Here is an 18,374-nt window from a genome sequence, read left to right as displayed (position 1 = left end):
CTCAGTGAGATCAGCAAGTAGCAGGGTTTGATATCTAACGCAGAACCTGGGCTCTGTTTCTTTTTGCGTTATTTATGTGTAATTATCTGTAAGTGGTTCTGCAGTGGAGTTTCAATTCAACATGTCAGTTTGTGAGGACAGTGAATCCAGATCAATGTCCCCCTTTCATCCTTCTCCCCTATCTCTCTTTACCACCGAGTCTGTGTTGATGAACTTCTTTTTTTTTTTTTTTTAAATTTAATTTAATTTTATTTGTGAACATACTGTACAGAGGAGTTACAGTTACATGGGCAGGATAATGCGTACATTTCTTACCAAGCATTGCAGCCTCCTCCTTTGTTTATCCTTCACATCCCTTCCCAGCCTCCCCCCTCCCCCCCTAATCCCAATCCTTCTCCTCCCCCCCCCCCCCCCCCCCCCCCCCGCGCCAACATTGTAAAGCTCGTTTTGGACATGACAACTTGTACTTCTCATTGTTGCAACAGGTCCACCTGTATCCTTAAACAACTGGTTTTTCCCCATCTCCTCCACAAGTTATACTGACATCAAATATAGTGAAAGCAGGGGTTATACTGTGGAGGAGGGTGATGAACTTCTTATAATCTTGTCTGGGTGTGGCAAGATGCCTAATTAGAGGTTGAGAAGTGACACTTGTGACAACATGATGTAAGATTCCCAAAAAATGGTCCAGCCAAGCACAAGATGTTTAGTTAGTGGCCAAAGGTAATTGGGAGGCGGGAGGGCTTGGCAGGGGATTGCTAGAAGATATTGGATTAGGGTACAGGGAGAAGCGAGGGAAGAGCATTGCACTGGGAAAAGAATTGTCAGGAGTGAGGCTGGAAAGTAGAGAAGCATCGGACAAGGTCGCACATGCCCAGGGAGCCCTCGGGAAGGCAGTGTGTTGGAAGCACAGCCAGTCTGTCAGCCAGCTTAGAGGTTCATAGTTCTACAACCAGACATCAAGGTGTCTGGCTTGCACACAGGAATCAGGTTGTCCGAGCTATGTGTCTCATTAAACATTAGAATTAGAGATCCCTTCCCTGTGCTCCCCTGTACCTTTTCAACACTCTGGGTGCAAGCTTGTGTGTGGAATGCAGTCTGAACTGCCCACACAGTGAATGGTTAATACTCGCCCCACTTTTCCTTTTGTATCCCTGGCTGTCCTCTCTGGGGCCAGCTCTGAGACCCGAGTATCTCACTGGCCCTTCAGAATCTTTCACCTTTATCACAGCTCCTGGGAGACAGTAAATTCCAGTGTGAGAATAGCAGTGTTCAGTAACTGGCTGTAGTTACAGCAGCTGGAGCTTTAACCTAGACTGAATTATATCTATGAGTCACAACACACATAACGGAATGCATCCCGTGCACTCGCTTGGCATTTGTTGTCAGTATGTGCAAAATTCTCTTCACTCATAACTGCTCCTACCTCATTTCCAGTCATGCACATGGTATAAGGAAAGAAATATTATTGCCCTTCTATGCTCTCCCGGCCCTTCTTACCTATGGGAACTAATTTTTAATGGCAGATGATTTCCTCCTTTATATTAGGAAAGGGCAATAGAGAAGAAAAGTGATCTCATGCTGAGCACAGGGTCCTTTTGGGAAGAGGAAAGACCACAGTAAAATAGAGATTGCACAGTTTACAAAGACCATCAAACAATAATATAGAGAGCATGGACTACCTTCTGTGCTGTGCCAAGAGGCCCAAGAGCGAGGCCAGGAAGTTAATATTGACTAACGGCCCCACTTGAGATCATGAGTATATCTTTTTAAGTCTTTAATTAATAGATGTATCTAACGCATTACAGGCCTGGCCCAGGAAGGACACTCACTGATTTTCTATTCTGTGTCTAGAAAGCTAAAGAGTGAGAGATTAAAAAGAATGAGAAGAAATGGATGAAATAGGGAAAGAGAAAGATAAACAGTTAGTAGAACATTGTTATATTCCAATCAGCTAACTATAAGAGAAATTCCTTGTGTCCTTTCAGTGAATGGGCTTACTGAAGGCACTGTTCTCACCCATGCCTGTATGTATCAAATAAAATATATAAATTTGTGGTTTAGAAGAAATATACCATGAAGGGACCATTCTCCAACAGTCTGGGCCTTTCTTGACCTACAGAACCTAGCACTTGGTTCTACAGTGGCCCCCTCCATACCACTGGTCAGCACCCATGAGACCACTGCCTAAACCCCAGCCATTTTCCCATTGCCTGGGTTGTCTGTGTCCTCCAGCAAATCACAAATGACTATGCAAAGTGCTGACGTGAGGCATTGTGGGTAATACCCACAATGACCTTGTCCCACCTAGGAGCTAATGATCATAAAAGTCAGATATAATCATTAAGACAAGAAGCATCCAGAATGTGAGTTGAGGGCTAAGCCATGAGGGAGACGTGAGCCTGAATAAGCAGAGGCTAGAGGCTAAGAGAAGCCTTTAAATGTGTTTTACAAAATAAGCACACAAAAGGAGAGAATTTAGAAAAGATGTTGGAGAAATTCATGAAATCAACAGAATTGGTGAGGCTAGATGCTCATGGCTTACACCTATAATCCTAACTACTCAGGAGGCTGAGATCTCAAAATTGAAGTTTGAAGCCAGTCCTGAAGGAAAGTCCATGTGACGCTTACCTCCATATTAACACCAAAAAGCCAGAAGTGGAACTGTGGCTCAAGTGGTAGAGTTCTAACCTTGAACAAAAAGGTCAGAGATAGTGCCCAGGTCCTGAACTCAAGGAAGAACCAAGGAACCAACAAAGGGATTATTGGGAGCTGATCTAGGGAGGGCAGGGCCAGGCCAACTCCTGGAACCTGAATAGTAGACAGACCTCTCTCTCCGATGTCTCCATTGACATCCCTAAGAGACCAGCTGCTCTGGACTTCGTTTCAGTGACTTCTCGGGCTGAGGTCTGCCTTCCATGCCTCTGGGCCCTCCAGTGCATCTCTGCCTAAGTGCTCCTGTCTCCAGAGAAGGGAGGGTTATGGGAGTTCAAAAGCCACCCTGAAAATAGTGATGAAGAGTAAGCCAGGATCTTCATTCTCCTGAAAGACGGGGCCAAATGGAGGGAACAGGCACATGTTCCTCAGTGTGTGATGAGAACGGACTTGTGGCATGTGTGGGAGAAGAGGAAGCATGCATCTTCTGGGGAAATTGAGAAGGCTCTGCACAGAGATAGATGATCTTTGACCTGGCTCTGGAGAGCTGAGCACATGCTCAAGTCCACCGTTGGGTGAAGAGGCCTCCAGACAGACATAGCCATAGCCAGGCCAGTTTGTGCAAGAAGGAAGAAACAGTTCCCTCTGTCTGGAACAGGGAGGAAGTGGGCACAGGCCAGAAGAGATTGAGATCCTGATCTAAAGATTGGGCGGCAGCACTGGGGCTGAACTATGCTCTACTTGGATAGTCAAAAGCCAGGTTTCTAAGGACAATTTGCAGAGAATTTCAACCTTATAAATTATAACTGATGAGTATGACTTACTGTCAGGTACTTGAGCATATAGAACCATGCCAGTATCATCAAAATCATTAATCATTTAAAACCATACCAGTCAAACAGTCTGATTACTCATGAATTACTATTGTCATTCATCTGGCTATCCTTTTTGAAGTGTATCAGCCTTGACAACTCTTTTTTTGTGTGTGTGTTTGTATATGCTGATACTGGGGCTTGAACTCAGGGTCCGGGCACTGTCCCTTAGCTTTTTCACTCAAGGCTGATGCTTTTCGACTTGAGTCACATCTCCACTTCCCGTTTGTTGCTGGTTCATTGGAGATAAAAGAGTCTCATAGACTTTTTCTGCCTGGGCTGGCTTCAAACTACAATCCTCAGGTCTCAGTCTCCTGAGTAGCTAAGATTACAGGTGTGTCTAGTCTTCTATCTCTGCAAACCTTGCACACAGCCATTAGGGACTCCTAGACTGATAGCCAGTACTTGGAGATGAGGGAGCCCTTGGCTTGGGGAGGAGAGAGCTTACTGGGCCTCTCCTGCAGTGGTGGGCTCCCTCTTGTCTGTGGTCAGAATCAAAAATGTTTTAATCAGATCTCCAAATGTCAAATCTCTACAAGACTTCAATCTTCAAGTCTCTACTTTTTCTCTTCCCTGTTTGGTCTCTTTCTTATGAAAGATGGTATATGCTGGCTTCTTAGGCCAGTGGCTCTGGCTGGAAGAACTAATAATCATGTGCAAGAGCCACAGCGGAGAACCTCCAGAGAGAGGTCCTCTCCACACACCACCTCCACCCTCCTGCCTGCCTTCCCCCAGGCCCATTGGTTGGCCTCCCATCATTTCCCAGGAGGCCACATCTGGGCAGCAATGTTTCTCACCGAATTTCTTAATAACCTGTTACATTATCCCACCAAGCTGCTAAGGACCATCCTCCCACTGCTCCACATCTGGTTGCCACATCCTACCCCCGCTTCCCTGTGTAGAATTTCATGGTCTCTCTCTCTGGACTTCGTGGCCCATCCTTCCCCTTTTCCTCATCACAAGGGCCTTGTTTCTGCCCACGTGTCCTGCTCTGTAGTCCACTGCCCCTCTCTCTCCAGCGGTTTCCTTAGCCCACAAGCTAACATTCACATTCCTTTGGTGACATTAGGGTCGCTAAGAGCTGGAACAGCATGCCTCCTGCTTTCTCTTCCACCCTGCCTGTCTCCCACACTGCTGGACATTTTGATGAGTGTAGACCATGGTCCACCAGCCCCTTGGAAATCGTGTGGTCTTAGGCTACTGTTCTTGGCCTTAGCTAGAGACTGAGGAACTTGGAAAGAGACAGAACATGAGAGCACACATTGGAGACAACCCAAGATTCAAAGGAAGGAACCCTGCAGGACAACTGGAAGAGGCAAAGCCCTCAGGTCTGTCGAGCCAGAATGACAGAATGACAAGAGGGATCTGTGTTCAGAATGGATCCGTGCTCTGCAGAGGCTGCAGCTGATGGTGGCAGCACCTAAACCATGAGAGCCAACCAGGTTAAATGTATAGGCAGAGGCCGATCCTCCATGCTTTCTGTCGCATCAGGGTGTGTGTGTGTGTCTGTGTGTGTGTGTGTGTCTGTGTGTGCGCATGTGTCTGTGTGTGTGTGTGTGTCTGTGTGTGTCTGTGTGTGTCTGTGTGTGTGTGTGTGTGTGTGTCTGTGTGTGTGTGTTTCTGTGAACCTGTCCTGGGGCTTGAATTCAGGACCTGGGTGCTGTCCCTGAGCTTTTGTGTTCAGAGCTAGCACTCTACCACTTGAGTCACAGCTCCACTTCTGGCTTTGGGGTGGTTCATTGGAGATGACTCTCTCAGGTTTGTCTGCCTAGGCTGGCCTCAAACCTTGATCCTCAGATCTTGCCTCCTGAGAAGCTAGGATTACAGGCTTGAGCCACCAGCACCTGGCTCAGATCATAATCTGGATGTCACTTCCATGCTGTTGTTCACTGTGCCTTCCTCTTGGATGGTGCTCATATGCACTGCCCAGTGTGAGCCTGGTTGGCATGCCCTCCTCCATGAACTTTTCCTAAATCCTAGTTGAAAACCTACAATGGAGGTTTTGTCCTTCCTGACAGTCATGCCTGTCTGTAATTTCCTCTCCGTGGCTCCTTCTGGGGAGCTTGGCTGTTGTCACTATTTTAGCTCAGGAACCCTACTTCCTCACTTAGGGCTGTACCAGTGAGATGGCTTCTCAGACATGTGCCTCTAACAAGTCATCTAGGTCCGTGACGGATCAGAGCATGCCTCTCGTGCGCTTTCAGTGATGGAGCTGAGAGATAATGAATGCTTTGGCTCCCAAGCCGAGCAGGGGAAAGCCAGCAATTTCTCCTGGGTGATACGTGTCCACCCTCTCACCTGGTGTTTTATAAATGTATTGTCTCCAGTGTCTTTTAAGTAGCAGTGCTAGGAGGGTGCCTTCCTCTGTTTAGTGAAATGCCAAACTATACCACTGTGATATATAAATAATGATAATTAGGAGACAGCCTCAAATGATTTGACATTCAGATTGAAGGGAAAAGTGGTACTTTTTTTTAATACCCTAGAATTTAGATCAGAAATTATATTCAGGGGATAAAAAGGCGCATTGGATCCTTTCAGATATCAGTGGTTCAAGCCTTCTCGTGTCTGAGGTCAGACACCAGGTCACATGTCAGGGTGTCAGGTCTGGACTATCAAGAATCTTCGGTGACTGAGATGCAGTTGACAATAGCAATGAGGAGCTAAAGAAGAGTAGGTGACTGCTCCATAGAAATAGTCATCGTGGGTATCAATACCCCTTCCCAGCCTCTAACCACTGCTGTCCCAGGAATTGCAGAGTTCTGACTCACCGCAGCTTGTCCCATCTTCATGTTGCCTCTGACATTTACAGTTTCTTTCATGGCCCTAGTTACTGGTGGTGAATGTGAGACTACTTGTTTGTTTAGTGGAAAGAGCATAGAAACAAGAACTAGGAAGACACCGTTCTATCACTGGCTTTGCTGCTTTCTATGCTGTGTGGCCCTGGGCCTCTATCAAACCTCCAGGTTTGTTCCTTCTATAAAGCAGGAGCTACATCACAGATCACCCTCTGAATGTGCTCACAGTTATGCTAGTTTGCTTCCTGGAATCCTTACATATAGCAGTCATTGTTCTGAATAAACAAATGTATCTTCCCATGAGCCCTCTGCATTAGACTCTGTGGTTATCTTCATTTAATAGATGAGGGGGAAAAAAGCCCAGAGAGGTTAAGTAACTTGGCTCACTAGCAAGTAAATGATGTACAAAAGCAAGAGATAAGAGTTTCCTCGTGTCAATCCAGCATGCATTGGGGTAGGATGTGAAGAATCCAGACTGCTCCGGAGGAAGGGAAGGCCAGGCAGCCCCCACGGAGTGTGGGAGGTGTAGGGAAGAGGTCCTGTTTCCTATCAAAGGCCCCAGAATTCTCAGTCTCCAAGTCCTGTTCTCTGCCTGACCCTCGCATGCCTCTGTTTATTTCTTTCAGTCAGTCACTTTCAAATCCATGTCTTTTAATTTGCATCAGCACCACTACCATCCAGCGTCACCTCACTTTGTAATTAATCTTGTATAATTCTAAGACTTAGACTTACATTCTGTCACACTTGGTTCCCTGTCTCTAGATATATCCAGTTCATTCCCTAAGCGACTACAGTCTGCCTTGCTAGAGAGGCGGGTCTTCCAAAGCCTTCTGCAGCTCCTCACTGGGTGCTGACTCAAGGTCAGAGTTTGTTAGGTTTAGCAAATTGGCCACTGCGAGGGGTTAGTGAGGCAGAAATTACAGGGTTGCAAGAAATAGGTGTGATCACCATCGGTTCCCGGGGCTCTTTTCTTTTATTCAGCTTCAGAAATGATAAGAATGAAAGCATGAATGAATAAAGGCATGGATGCTACTATCAGCTGTTTACCAAGCTTAGTAATTTCTAGTATGTCAGAGCAATGCTAGAAGTCAGATTGTCTGAAGTCGGGACAGTAAGCTACTGTATGTGCTCCTGCATGGTGCCTATGATCAACCTCCCCTCTCCGAGTTACATCATCCTGGGGGCTTAAGAACTCCTGTTCTTTTTGTGGCTTCCAGCATTGTAGGGTGTGAGGGTATTATGGTCCTCTGGGCGGATCTGTGTTTGAGTGGGTGGACAGACATGATGGGAGACAGTGGGACAGACCAACAAGCAGAGCGACGGGATGACCCAGAAGGGCCCAGAAAGATGCCCAAGTTGGGGCTTGGGAGAGGGGACAGCTCTGACAGGGTTAGCACCTGCACTGCACATGCCTGAAGAGAGACGGAGGGAAGTGTGCACACATCGGCGGAGATGGAGGCCTCCCTCCCTCCCCCACCTCCCCAGATTCATACCTAAGATTAAAACCTTGTTCTGGAGTTCTTGGAATAAACCTTCCATTTTGGTCGGTCTGAAAGAATTTTCATTTTTAGAGTCCTAACATTATATTGGAACACTTTTATTATACATGAAAGCAACTTTTACTTCTTACTCCAGAGCAAGCAGTCGGTTACTATAGCAATATCCAAAGTATTTGGAGGTATTTTTATTCGGTGAGTCCTACAGACTCGCTGCCAACTGTACACAGCTTTCAGTAGAACTGGCTTATCATATCCAACATTGTTTCTCTGTTGCCTTTGTTAAACTCTTGCAAACTTTTATATAAACCTCTCACACTTTTAGGAAAGAAAGTGATTTCAAGGGTTTTGCCTGTGGAACATTGAAAATAGCTCTGAAGTCATTCGACTTTGTAGAGGTCATAAAGACACGATTGCTTCTTGGGATCTTCTGGGGATTGTTTGTTTGGTGTCAGGAAATGGTGTTCAATCATAGGCCCCTCTCTGTGTGTCTTCAGGGCCTGGACAGCTTCAAAGTAAAGGAGAAATTCTTCTCTGGAAGCCGGGAGCCAACAGGAAAGCCTCCCTTTCCTGTACCATATGACCTGCCCCCGGAACTGTATGGGAGTAAAGGTGAGATGGGGAGAGGGGTCGAGGGAGGTTGTGCCCCAGTGCAACAAATAGCTGGGAGACCCCACTCTTCTTATGGAGCCCACTGGAGGCTCAGGTTTCTAGTGGCCTCTTTGCCACTGTATCTGGGATCACAGAAACCCCTTGGCAATTTTATACTTGTTGAGAATCCCAAGGAGCTTATATTTGCAAGAATTCTTGATGTTTACTCTGATAGAGGGTTCTTTTTACTTTGTGCTAGTACTGGAGCTTGAATGCTGAACCTTGAACTCCCGCTTGTCTGCTCAAGGCTCCATGCTCCACCACTTAAGCCACAGCTCCACTTCCAGTTTTTTGCTGGTTAATTGGCAGAGTCTCTTGGCTTGGTCTGCCTGGGCAGGCTCTAAATCACTACCCTCAGATCTTAGCCTCCCGAGTAACTAGAATTACAAGCTTGAGCTCCTGGCACCCAGATACATTAGAAATTAAAACTAAGAAACATTTAGATGTTTATTGACTTTTTTTAATCCATGATAACATTCTATGAACCATTCCCAAAAGTAAAAACTGGAAAAAGCCAGGGAGGTGGCATTATTTAGTGCTTCCCCATGCCTCTTGACCACACCGTCACAGCAACCCGCTGGCCTGCCACAGCTGCTCCCCCTCAGCCCGATGACGTCACATCACATCACCTGACCTCTGCTCCCTGAACAGACATGCACATGAAAACAACAGCATGATGCGTCCTCTCATCTTGAAATAGTTTTTTGACTCACAGACGGCCCCCTCCAAGGGAGGTTGGACTGTGACTTTGCTAGGGGCAGTGACCAAGTATGTTTCTAGATAAAATAGTCCAGTGGAATATCATGGCAGGTGTTCTGAGAGCCAGGCTTTGTGGCTTTGACGTGGGTCCAGGAAGTAGAGCTGTACCTGAAATAGAGCACCCGCCTTGAGCAAAAGAAACTATGTAATAATGCAAAATCCAGGAGAACTGGCACACAGAGAGAAAAAGAAAGAGAGAGAGAGACTCTGAACCTACAGATATTATAATAGCTACAGTACAATATGCATACATGCTAAATCTGAACAGAAGATGTTCTTTTCTTTCTTCCTTTTTATTTTTGTGCCAGTACTGGGGCTTGACCTTGAGGACTAAGTGCTGTTCCTGAGCTCTTTTGTTCAAGAATAGCACTCTACCACTTGAGCCACAGCTCCATTTCCACCTTTTGTGGTTAATAAGAGTTTCATGGACTTTCCTGCCCAGGGTAGTTTCAAACTGTAACTCTCAGATCTCAGCCTCCCTAGTAACTAGGATTACAGGCATGAGCCATAGGCACCCAGCTAGGATGTTTTGATTGAGAAGGTTTAACATCAATTTCTTATCAGGGCTGGCCCTGTCTGGAAAGCCCTTTCTTCATTAGACACTGCTGGCTGGGCCCTGGCAACTTCCTTGTCCTTACTCACACTTTTAGGCTATCTTGGTGAACCAAACTTCCTCCTCTGGTGGCCCCATTTCTTTCTAGCTCGTGTTGCTATGTAGGACCAAAGCTTATCCTGTCTCCGCTGCCCATGTGCCGTCCACTGCCTGCAGGTGACTTTGCTCTTTCTGATGGCTAACAAGGTACCTCTCCTCCAGTGCAGCCAGTTGTGTATGCCCATACATAGCCCTTTCTACTAGCAAAGCTACATTGTGTTCGATAGAATTTCTGAGCACCCTCCTGCCACTACAACATTGAGAAAGGAGAAGCCTACTTAAAAACTAGACCTTGTTCACGTGCCAGCTCCACAGAGTTCCAAGTTGGGCCTTGGGCAACTCGTTGCTTTCTCCAGCCCTTCCTGTCCCCATTCACAAAATAAGGAAGTATGCGTGCCTTCTTTACAGGGTCATTGGAAAGACCATAGGCTTGGCAGTGTCTAGCTGAGAATTAGCCTTAGTTGCTTTTATGATCATTGTTCTTTTACGATGTCTGATGCAATTCCTGACACATAATAGACGGTGAATTCGTTTGTATGCCTTCTCTTTTCCATTGGTGACCAGTGATTTTCATCCTAGCCCTCAGGAGGCTGAGGCAGCCCAGGCAACCAAGTGGGAGCTTGTCTAGTCTAAAACTTCCTGTTCCCTCCTGTTTCTGTTCCGCTTTTTGTCTACTCTCCCTTTCTCTGTTCTTTAGGTTCCTTCTTTTCCTATTAACCCAGGTTCTTCTGAGTAGCCACAGCAGAGGTGAGGCCTGCTGTGATGGCCTGGGCAGTTCTGTGGTGTGGGAAACTGGTCTTTACACTCCCTGCCAAGATGGAAGACATTGAAGGCCCTTTAAAGTACCCCGAGGTCCCTTCCCCTCCAGTAGATAAAGCACTGCCAAGAACTCAAAATCTACCACTGGACCTTAGACCACAGAAAGATAAATCTTTAATTTGACCAGCAAGCAGAGTGCCATTACTGATGGTGGTAGTGGTGTCCTTTCTTTGAAAGATACATACAAGAGGAATGGGAGCATCTTAATTTTTATCAGTTCTCTTTTCTATCTTGCTCCAGTACATAATTCAAAATGTAGGTGACGCCTGTGACTCAGTTATCGCCATTTAAAACAGAGCCAATCTCCAGGGAGCTGTGTAGACCATAGCAAGGCGTTTACCAAATTAGAGGAAAGTGAGTGGGGAGGAACACTTGAAAGCACTTCATCATAAAAGCAATTTCCAAACCAGGACAGCACTTAAAAGATCTTATTCAGTATTTCCTTAACCTGAAGACTACACAAAAAGCTTAGTCAAGGAATCCACTGCTATGAAAAGTTAGAGCCAGATATACCTGCAAAGTGCAAGGTAAATTAAATAGGTTTAATTAGATAGCCAACAAAGAGAACACCACATGATATTTGGGCAGGAAGGTAAGTTTATTTTATTCCGAACTGCCTGCCCCCGCCACACTCCCCATCCCCTACCACCCTACAATCCCCCCCCCCACCACCTGGTGGAGACCACATGGTCTCCAGGGACTACATACCCCAGTGCTAGGACTTATCTAGGCCAGGGACAGGAAGAGGTGTGGCCACACTGGATCCTGAAGTGACCTCGGGGCCTGGGTCCCTCCTATGGTCAGATGGGAGGTGTGACCGGGGGTGGGCTAGGATGTGACCTAGCAGGAAGGGGAGGTGACTGTTTCCAGGTGTGCCAGTTACCTAGGTAACACAGATACTGAGCAGAGACTTAGCCATGGGGTAGGGAGGTATCTGCACCAGGCCTGCTTGGCCCAGGTCAGAAAATGGTCAGTTAAAATGAAGCAAAAACTAAGACTCTCCTACTGGGCTCCCCTGCTGTATGCACTGGTTGCTGTTTATGGGTTCTCTCCACAGACACATACTGAGCACCTACTGTAAGCAGCCACGGCGGCCTTGAATATAACAGTGAACCAGACGGGCACAGTTCTTTGCCCACATCAAGTTTAGGTTACTCTTTTGAAAAGTTGGGCCAAGCCATATCCAAGTTAGCAGCCCTTCCCTGTGCTAAGGATGGACCTGGACCAGTCACAGGCTAGATGGGCCTCTGCCACCGACCCTCTGGCTCCTGGAAAGCAGGCTCACCAGCATTCACACTTCCTAAGTAGCTAGTATTACAGGTATAAGCCACCAGCACACACTTTATTTCAAATGTTTTCCCAATGTAAGTGGCTGACCTAGGCATGTTGGTGTCTATCTATAATCCCATCTACTCAAGAGGATTGAGGTTTAAGGCCAGCTCAGGCAAAACATTAGCAGGACCTCATCTTAACAATAAACAAAGAGCCAGCGTGGTAGGGCACACTTGTCATCCCAGCTGTGACAGAAGTGTAAGTAGGAGGATCACAATCCAGGCCAAATAAAACCAAAACACTGGAGATCCTATCTAGAAACTCACTTAAGCAAAAAGTTTGTGGTACAGTTCAAATGGTAAAGGTAGAACAGCTGCCTAGCAAGTGTGAGGCCCTAAGCTCAAACTCCAGTACCACCAAAAATAGATTAAAAAACATTTTAAAAACTTTCTTAATTTTTTTTGTCAGGGCCTGAACGCTGTCCCTGAGCTCTTCAGCTCAAGGCTAGTACTCTACCAATTGAGCCATAGCACCACTTCTGTTTTTTGGTGGCTAATTGGAGATACAGACTTTCCTGCCTGGTCTGGCTTTGAACCACGATCCTCAGACTTAGCCTCCTGAGTAACTAGGATTACAGGCATGAGCCACTGGTGCCCAGCTAAAAAATTTTTTTAATTGAAAACTTTAAAAAAAAATTTAAAGAGGTAGAACCAGGCTGATAAACTTCAGGTTAGTAGAAAGACTCCTTCAAACCTTCTTGGCACACAAGGTAGGCCTGATACGCATAGAGATACCTATAAAGGAGTTCATCAAACCTAAACTGCTTTAAGCATCTGGCCTGCCTGGCCATTCTCCAGTTATCTGACTGACTTACAATGGTCCCTCACACTCAAAACAGCCAAGTGAACTTCAGTCTAGATGGGCAGAACTGCATAGCGTGGTCCAGATTGTAGTTTTCTGAGAGACAAGGTTGATTCAGTTATCCTTCCATATAAAATGAGGAAGAAGTTGAAGTTACTTAAAATTGCTACATTTTATTTTTTAAGGATTTGATTTGGAAAGATCCAGAATGAGGGTTTTTTTTTTTTTTTTTAAAATGAGGCAACCTAAAACATTTTTTTTTTAGATTGATTTTGGTCCTTTCCCTTTCCGTTTTGGTTCCACATATATATATATATAACAGGCTGGAGTAAACTCTTGGCTCAGCTTTTAGGACTTTATAATCAGGAATCTTAAGGAAATAATTTATTCAATTCCCTGAAAATAAGTAAGTGCTCATTTTGAACTTGCTGCATTCTTGTCCACATTAATAGTGTGGTTCTTTATAGAGAAGGTTCAAATGACCCTGATATTGAAATTATAAATAATGGTGTACTTTTGCTAAGTTGATAAACCAGAGTAGCATGTTTTAGAACTTTCCCTTGTATTTCAAGTTGGAGTGTTACACATTCCTTGTTTTTAAAGTAGGCTTAAGCACAATGGAACTTTTTCTTTCTGGTACTGGGGTTTGAACTCAAGGCCTCATACTTGTTTAGGCAGGTACTCTACCACTTGAGCCATACCATCAACCTTATTTGGTTAATCTCAGATAGGGGTCTCTTTATTTGTGGACTATTTTTGTTTGGGGGCTTTTGTTTGTTTGCCAGGTAAGCCTGAACCACAATCCTAATATTTAGATTTCCCACAAGCTGGATGGCCAGGGGTCACCACCACACCCAGCTTTTTTTTTCTTGACATCGAGATTCTCAGTGAGAATCTCACCATCTTTTTCTCTCCATCTCCACCTCCCTTGTGGTGAGGGCTGCAGTTGTAGACCACTGCGTGGAGCGTACCTCCCAGGCTAATGAGCTTATCTCTTTAGGATGGCCCACCCCCATCCCAGACTGCCCTTGTGAAATGTGAGGAAAGTATTAAAAGTGATTGCTCAAGCCGAGTGCTGGTGGCTCACGCCTGTAATGCTAGCTACTCAGGAAGCTGAGATCTGGGGATCGCGGTTCAAAGCCAGCCCAGGCAGGAAAGTCCATGAGACTCTGATCTCCAATTAATCACCAGAAAACCAGAAGTGGTGCTGTGGCTCAAGTGGTAGAGCGCTAGCCTTGAGCTGAAGAGCTCAGGGACAGCACCCAGGCCCAGGGTTCAAGCACCACAACAGACCAAAGGAAAAAAAAAGTGATTGCTCAGGTGACAGACAGTAGCTTCTGGTTACTAAATAGAACAAGAGTTTGTACTTTAGACCTACCTGATTGTTTAACAAACAACAACAACAAAACCCTGTTAAGGCCTACAGGGTACATAGGCTGATGACAGAGCTCACGCTCTGTGAGTTGAGAGGAGGTAGTAATTATAATTTCAGCTAATACCCATAAAGTGTTTTCTATGTAGCGGAGCTAAGAGCTTGTGACACGAATTAATTTCTTGTGTCTTCCCAATCCGAAAATATTCTGTAGTACAACCCCTGATTTCTAGATGCGGAAACTAAAATGCTCAGGTTAACTTGATCAGGGTCCCACAGGCAGGCTCTGGCCTCCACATCCCTTTTGCCATGATCCTTTTCTCCCTCCTCTTGGAGGGCTAAGTCCTAGAGTTAGGAGAGGTACAAGATATTCTTCTTCAACCACAGGAAGATGGTACAGAGATCAGAACCCTACAGGCTGCCAGCCTGAGCCCTGCCATGACTAAGAGGCCTTGCTCCTCAGCCACATCTTGCTTCTCATTCCTCTTCCTACTCTCTCTCCTCTCCATGAAAGCTGTTCTCTGCACTACTACCACGCAGATGTGGCCACGTCCTCTCCTGCTAATTTCTGCCATCTTATTCTAGGGCGTGGGGGGGGGGGGGGGTGGGGAGACAGTGTTTTATCCCCTCTAGCCTCGGATCCTGAACTCTGGTTGCACCAAGATCACCTTTGGAATGTCATCCAAACACATACTGCCAGCCCCCAGCCCAGACCTGCAGAGGAGACATCGTTTCTGGACATGGGTCCTAGGAAAAACCACATCACAACCAGCCATGTGCTGTCCCCCTGGTCTGTCTTCCTGGGCTATAAGCACCATGAAGCCTCTGTGTTTGGCTCCTCTCCCCTCTCTCTTTGTACCTAGCAAAGTCCTGGCATTAGCCAGCACTGAACAAATATTTCAGATGTGTAACTAGATTGCAAGATGAGCTTTTCTCTCAAGGGACCATTTAGGTGGATTGCTTACACTAGCTTTCCCTCAAGCCAGTGGTCACAGTAGAACTACAGCCACCTCTTCTCTGGGCAGCCATTTCCTAGCTTTCCCTGCGGGGGAAGGGGTGGACTTTGTGCCTTATTTTGTGGGAAAGGAGTGAGTGCCATGGTGATCTTGAAGTTTTAAGCAGGCTGGTAAACATCTGGATCACAGATCTACATTCCTGATAAACAGACCTAATAGCTCTCATACCCCAGGAATCAGGGTGTCCACTGAGATTTACAGTGGAGGAGAAAAAGAGTGGCCTAGCAAACACAGGGGGAAGTGAAATCCAAGTTCTTTTTTTTTTTGGTCTGGTTATGGGGCCTGAACTCTGGGGCTAGGTGCTATCCCTCAGTTCTTCCACTCAAGGCTAGCACTCTACCGCTTGAGCCACAGCGCCACTTCCGACTTTTTCTGCTTATGTGGTGCTGAGGAATTGAACCCAGGGCCTCATGCATGCAAGGCAAGCACTTTACCACTGAGCCACCTTCCCAGCCCATGAAATCCAAGTTCTTTGGCCTGGCCAGCCACCGCTCTGCCCCCCCCTCTCCCCCATCCTGTTATGAACCAAGCCCTCAGCAAGTTTGCTAAGTTAATGGAAAGGAGTTGGGTTTCTTGCTCTCAAGTCTTCCCAAGGCCAGTGACTAGTAACAGAGTTCTGATAAGTTGTTGCCATCTTTGCAGCTCCCCCACCCCACATCCTGAGGCCTGCTGCTATGAGATTGCTCTGATCTCTTTTTCCACACAAGCAGAGGCAGAGGCTCCCCAAGGGGACAGAAACTGACACCATTGTTTGTCCTCTGAGCTCCATTGTCTTAGTGGATAGATTGATTTTATTTTATTTTGTCATGGGTCTTGAACTCCAGGCCTGGGCACTGTCCCTCAGCTCTTCAGCTCAAGGCTAGTGCTCTACCACTGGAGCCACAGCTCCACTTCGAGTTTTCTGGTTAATTGGAGATAAGAGTCTCACAGACTTTCCTGCCCAGGCTGGCTTTGAACCTTGATCCTCAGAACTCGACCTCCTAAGTAGCTAGGATTACAGGCGTGAGCCACCAGCGCCCAGTAGGTTTTTCTCTTACTGGCTGAGTCTTGCAGCAGTGATATTGAGAGTGTTTTTTGTTTTAACTTCTGAAGCATCCATTAAACAGAGGGAAGACAAGCTCCCATTTAGGGAGCTCCCACAATGAGCCAACGGTATTCACATATTCTCATTTATGCCACATGGCAGTCCCCAGCCATCTCCTGCCTCACAGAGGAACCTCGGGCCCGAACCTAAATGCCTTCCTGAGGTGCTCAGAGGGATGGAGGTAGGATTTGAACACGAGTCCTTTAACAGCACAAAGCATTCCATGAGTGTAACTCCATTACATGTGAGCTGCTGAGGCAGAGACATGGACCTTGAGCATGAAGCTGTCACTGCTGCTTGTTCATTCGTTCATTCGTCCTCCCTCCCTTTCTTCCTTCCATCCTTCTTCCTTTTCTTTCCCTTTCTCTTTCTTTCTTTCTTCCTTTCTTTCCCCTCCTTTCTTCCTTTTTTTCTTTTTCTTTCCCTTTTTCTTTCTTTCCCTTCCTTCCTTCTTTTTTTCTTTCTTTCTTTTTGCTTCCCTGCTTGCTTGCTTGCTTTGTTTTGGTGCCCAGCCTGAGGTTTGAACTCAGAGCCTGGGTGTTGTCCCTGAGCTTTTTTGCTCAGTGCTCTGCCACTTGAAACACTTCTATCTTTTTTTAATGTCATGATGATGATGATGATGTAATTGTGCAAAAGGATTACAGTTCCATAAGTCACCCCCATGAAACATCTTTCCACTTCCTGGCATTCATTCTGATAATCAGCTTTTTCCTGGTTAATTGGCGATAAGAATCTCACAGATTTTGCTGCCTCAGCTGGCTTCTAACCAAGGATCCTCAGTTCTCAGTCTCTGAGTAGGAAGGATTACAGGCATGAGCTACCAGCACCCAGCTTGTTGCTATCTGAAGCTTCCTAAAAGAAGCAAGGAATAGCTGTCCTCTGTTGGGTGTAGGCACAATGTCTTGCACGCTACATGGATCGCTGTCATTTATTCCTCATGACAGCTCCTTGGCAAGTAACAGACTGGTAGAGGGACTTGCCAGTGTGGCAGTGCCAAAACTCACCTAGGTTTCTACTGGTCTGCTTCCTCATGCTCATATAACCCTGTCTCCTAACATGAGCTCTTACGAAAGTTGTCTGCAGGTGTTTGATTCAGAGAACATGCTGCCTGGCTACGTAGAGATTGGAGTACACGGAGTGAAGGTTGCCTGATTCTGTTCAAATAAAGAGTATGCCATGTGCTCTTTCCCCAGATCGGCCATGGATCTGGAATATTCCTTACGTCAAAGCACCAGACACACACGGGAACATGTGGGTACCCTCCTGATATCCAGCGCTGTGAGGTCAGGCGATGCTGAGCCCCTCGCCCCGGGCATGGAAGAACGTCCAGAACACTGGACATTGTTCTCACTGGATCTTCACCTCCCCTAAAAGTCCTATTTGCACCCACAAAACTGTTTGCAAAGGTCACTCGGGAACAGAGATGTCGGTTGTGCTTTTAATGGTTCATTCTCAACATTCTCACTGAAAATAAGTGTTGTTTTCTTAATTTCTTTTTCTCTGCTTTGGAGAATAAGCTATTAAACTGCACCGAGTTAGAAATGTATGCGGGTGTGACATGAAACCATCCTCAGGGTGCTGAAGATGCCATAATAGCTGTTCTGGACTGGAGCTTGACCTTGACCTTGACCTTGTGCTTGGTGCCTCCACTGGTCTCTATGCAGCCATTGACAGAACGTTTCAGAGAAAGAATGTGATCCTTGGTTCCTTCCACCTCGCAGCCTCCTGCGTGTGTCTCCTAGGGGCTTCTGGACATTTCTGTGGATGTTCATATCCCTGGATGAGCTGCTTCCATCTCCTGAAGCTCACCTAGCTTTCAGCCTCAGCTTCTCAAAGTTCTCATCCCTGTCAGGCACCCTGCCCTGCTTCCTGCTTCCTGTTTATGGATGGTCCCATCCGACCCCACCCCTGCCATTTTCTCAGCCTTTCCCTACACTGATAGATGCCTCCGTCCAGCCCCAGAAATTTCCAGAAAAGACAGATCAGAGTCATACAAGAAGCACATAAACATTTTACTTGAAAGAAATCCTAAAAGATGACTTGATTTTGTAAGAAACTTAAGGCTTA

The 18,374-nt window shown here is 46.2% G+C and overlaps 1 protein-coding gene across 2 annotated transcripts in view; it reads left to right on the top strand.

Moving 5' to 3' along the window:
- The window catches only part of Tdp1 (tyrosyl-DNA phosphodiesterase 1), a 67,350-nt gene extending 49,499 nt beyond the window's left edge, over positions 1–17,851 (top strand). For both annotated transcript variants that reach the window (XM_042692863.1, XM_042692862.1), the window contains 2 exons: positions 8,319–8,433; positions 17,501–17,851. In XM_042692863.1, coding sequence (XP_042548797.1) covers positions 8,319–8,433; positions 17,501–17,574 — 189 coding nt within the window. In that variant the 3' untranslated portion in view covers positions 17,575–17,851. The remainder of the gene's footprint in view (positions 1–8,318; positions 8,434–17,500) is intronic.
- The last annotated feature ends 523 nt before the right edge of the window (positions 17,852–18,374 follow it).

This window comes from Dipodomys spectabilis, unplaced genomic scaffold (assembly GCF_019054845.1).
Source record: "Dipodomys spectabilis isolate Male_0828 unplaced genomic scaffold, ASM1905484v1 ptg000157l, whole genome shotgun sequence".
In the NCBI taxonomy this organism is placed as follows: domain Eukaryota; kingdom Metazoa; phylum Chordata; class Mammalia; order Rodentia; family Heteromyidae; genus Dipodomys; species Dipodomys spectabilis.
Note: the sequence above shows the minus strand (reverse complement) of the source record. Positions and strands in the feature narration are given on the sequence as shown.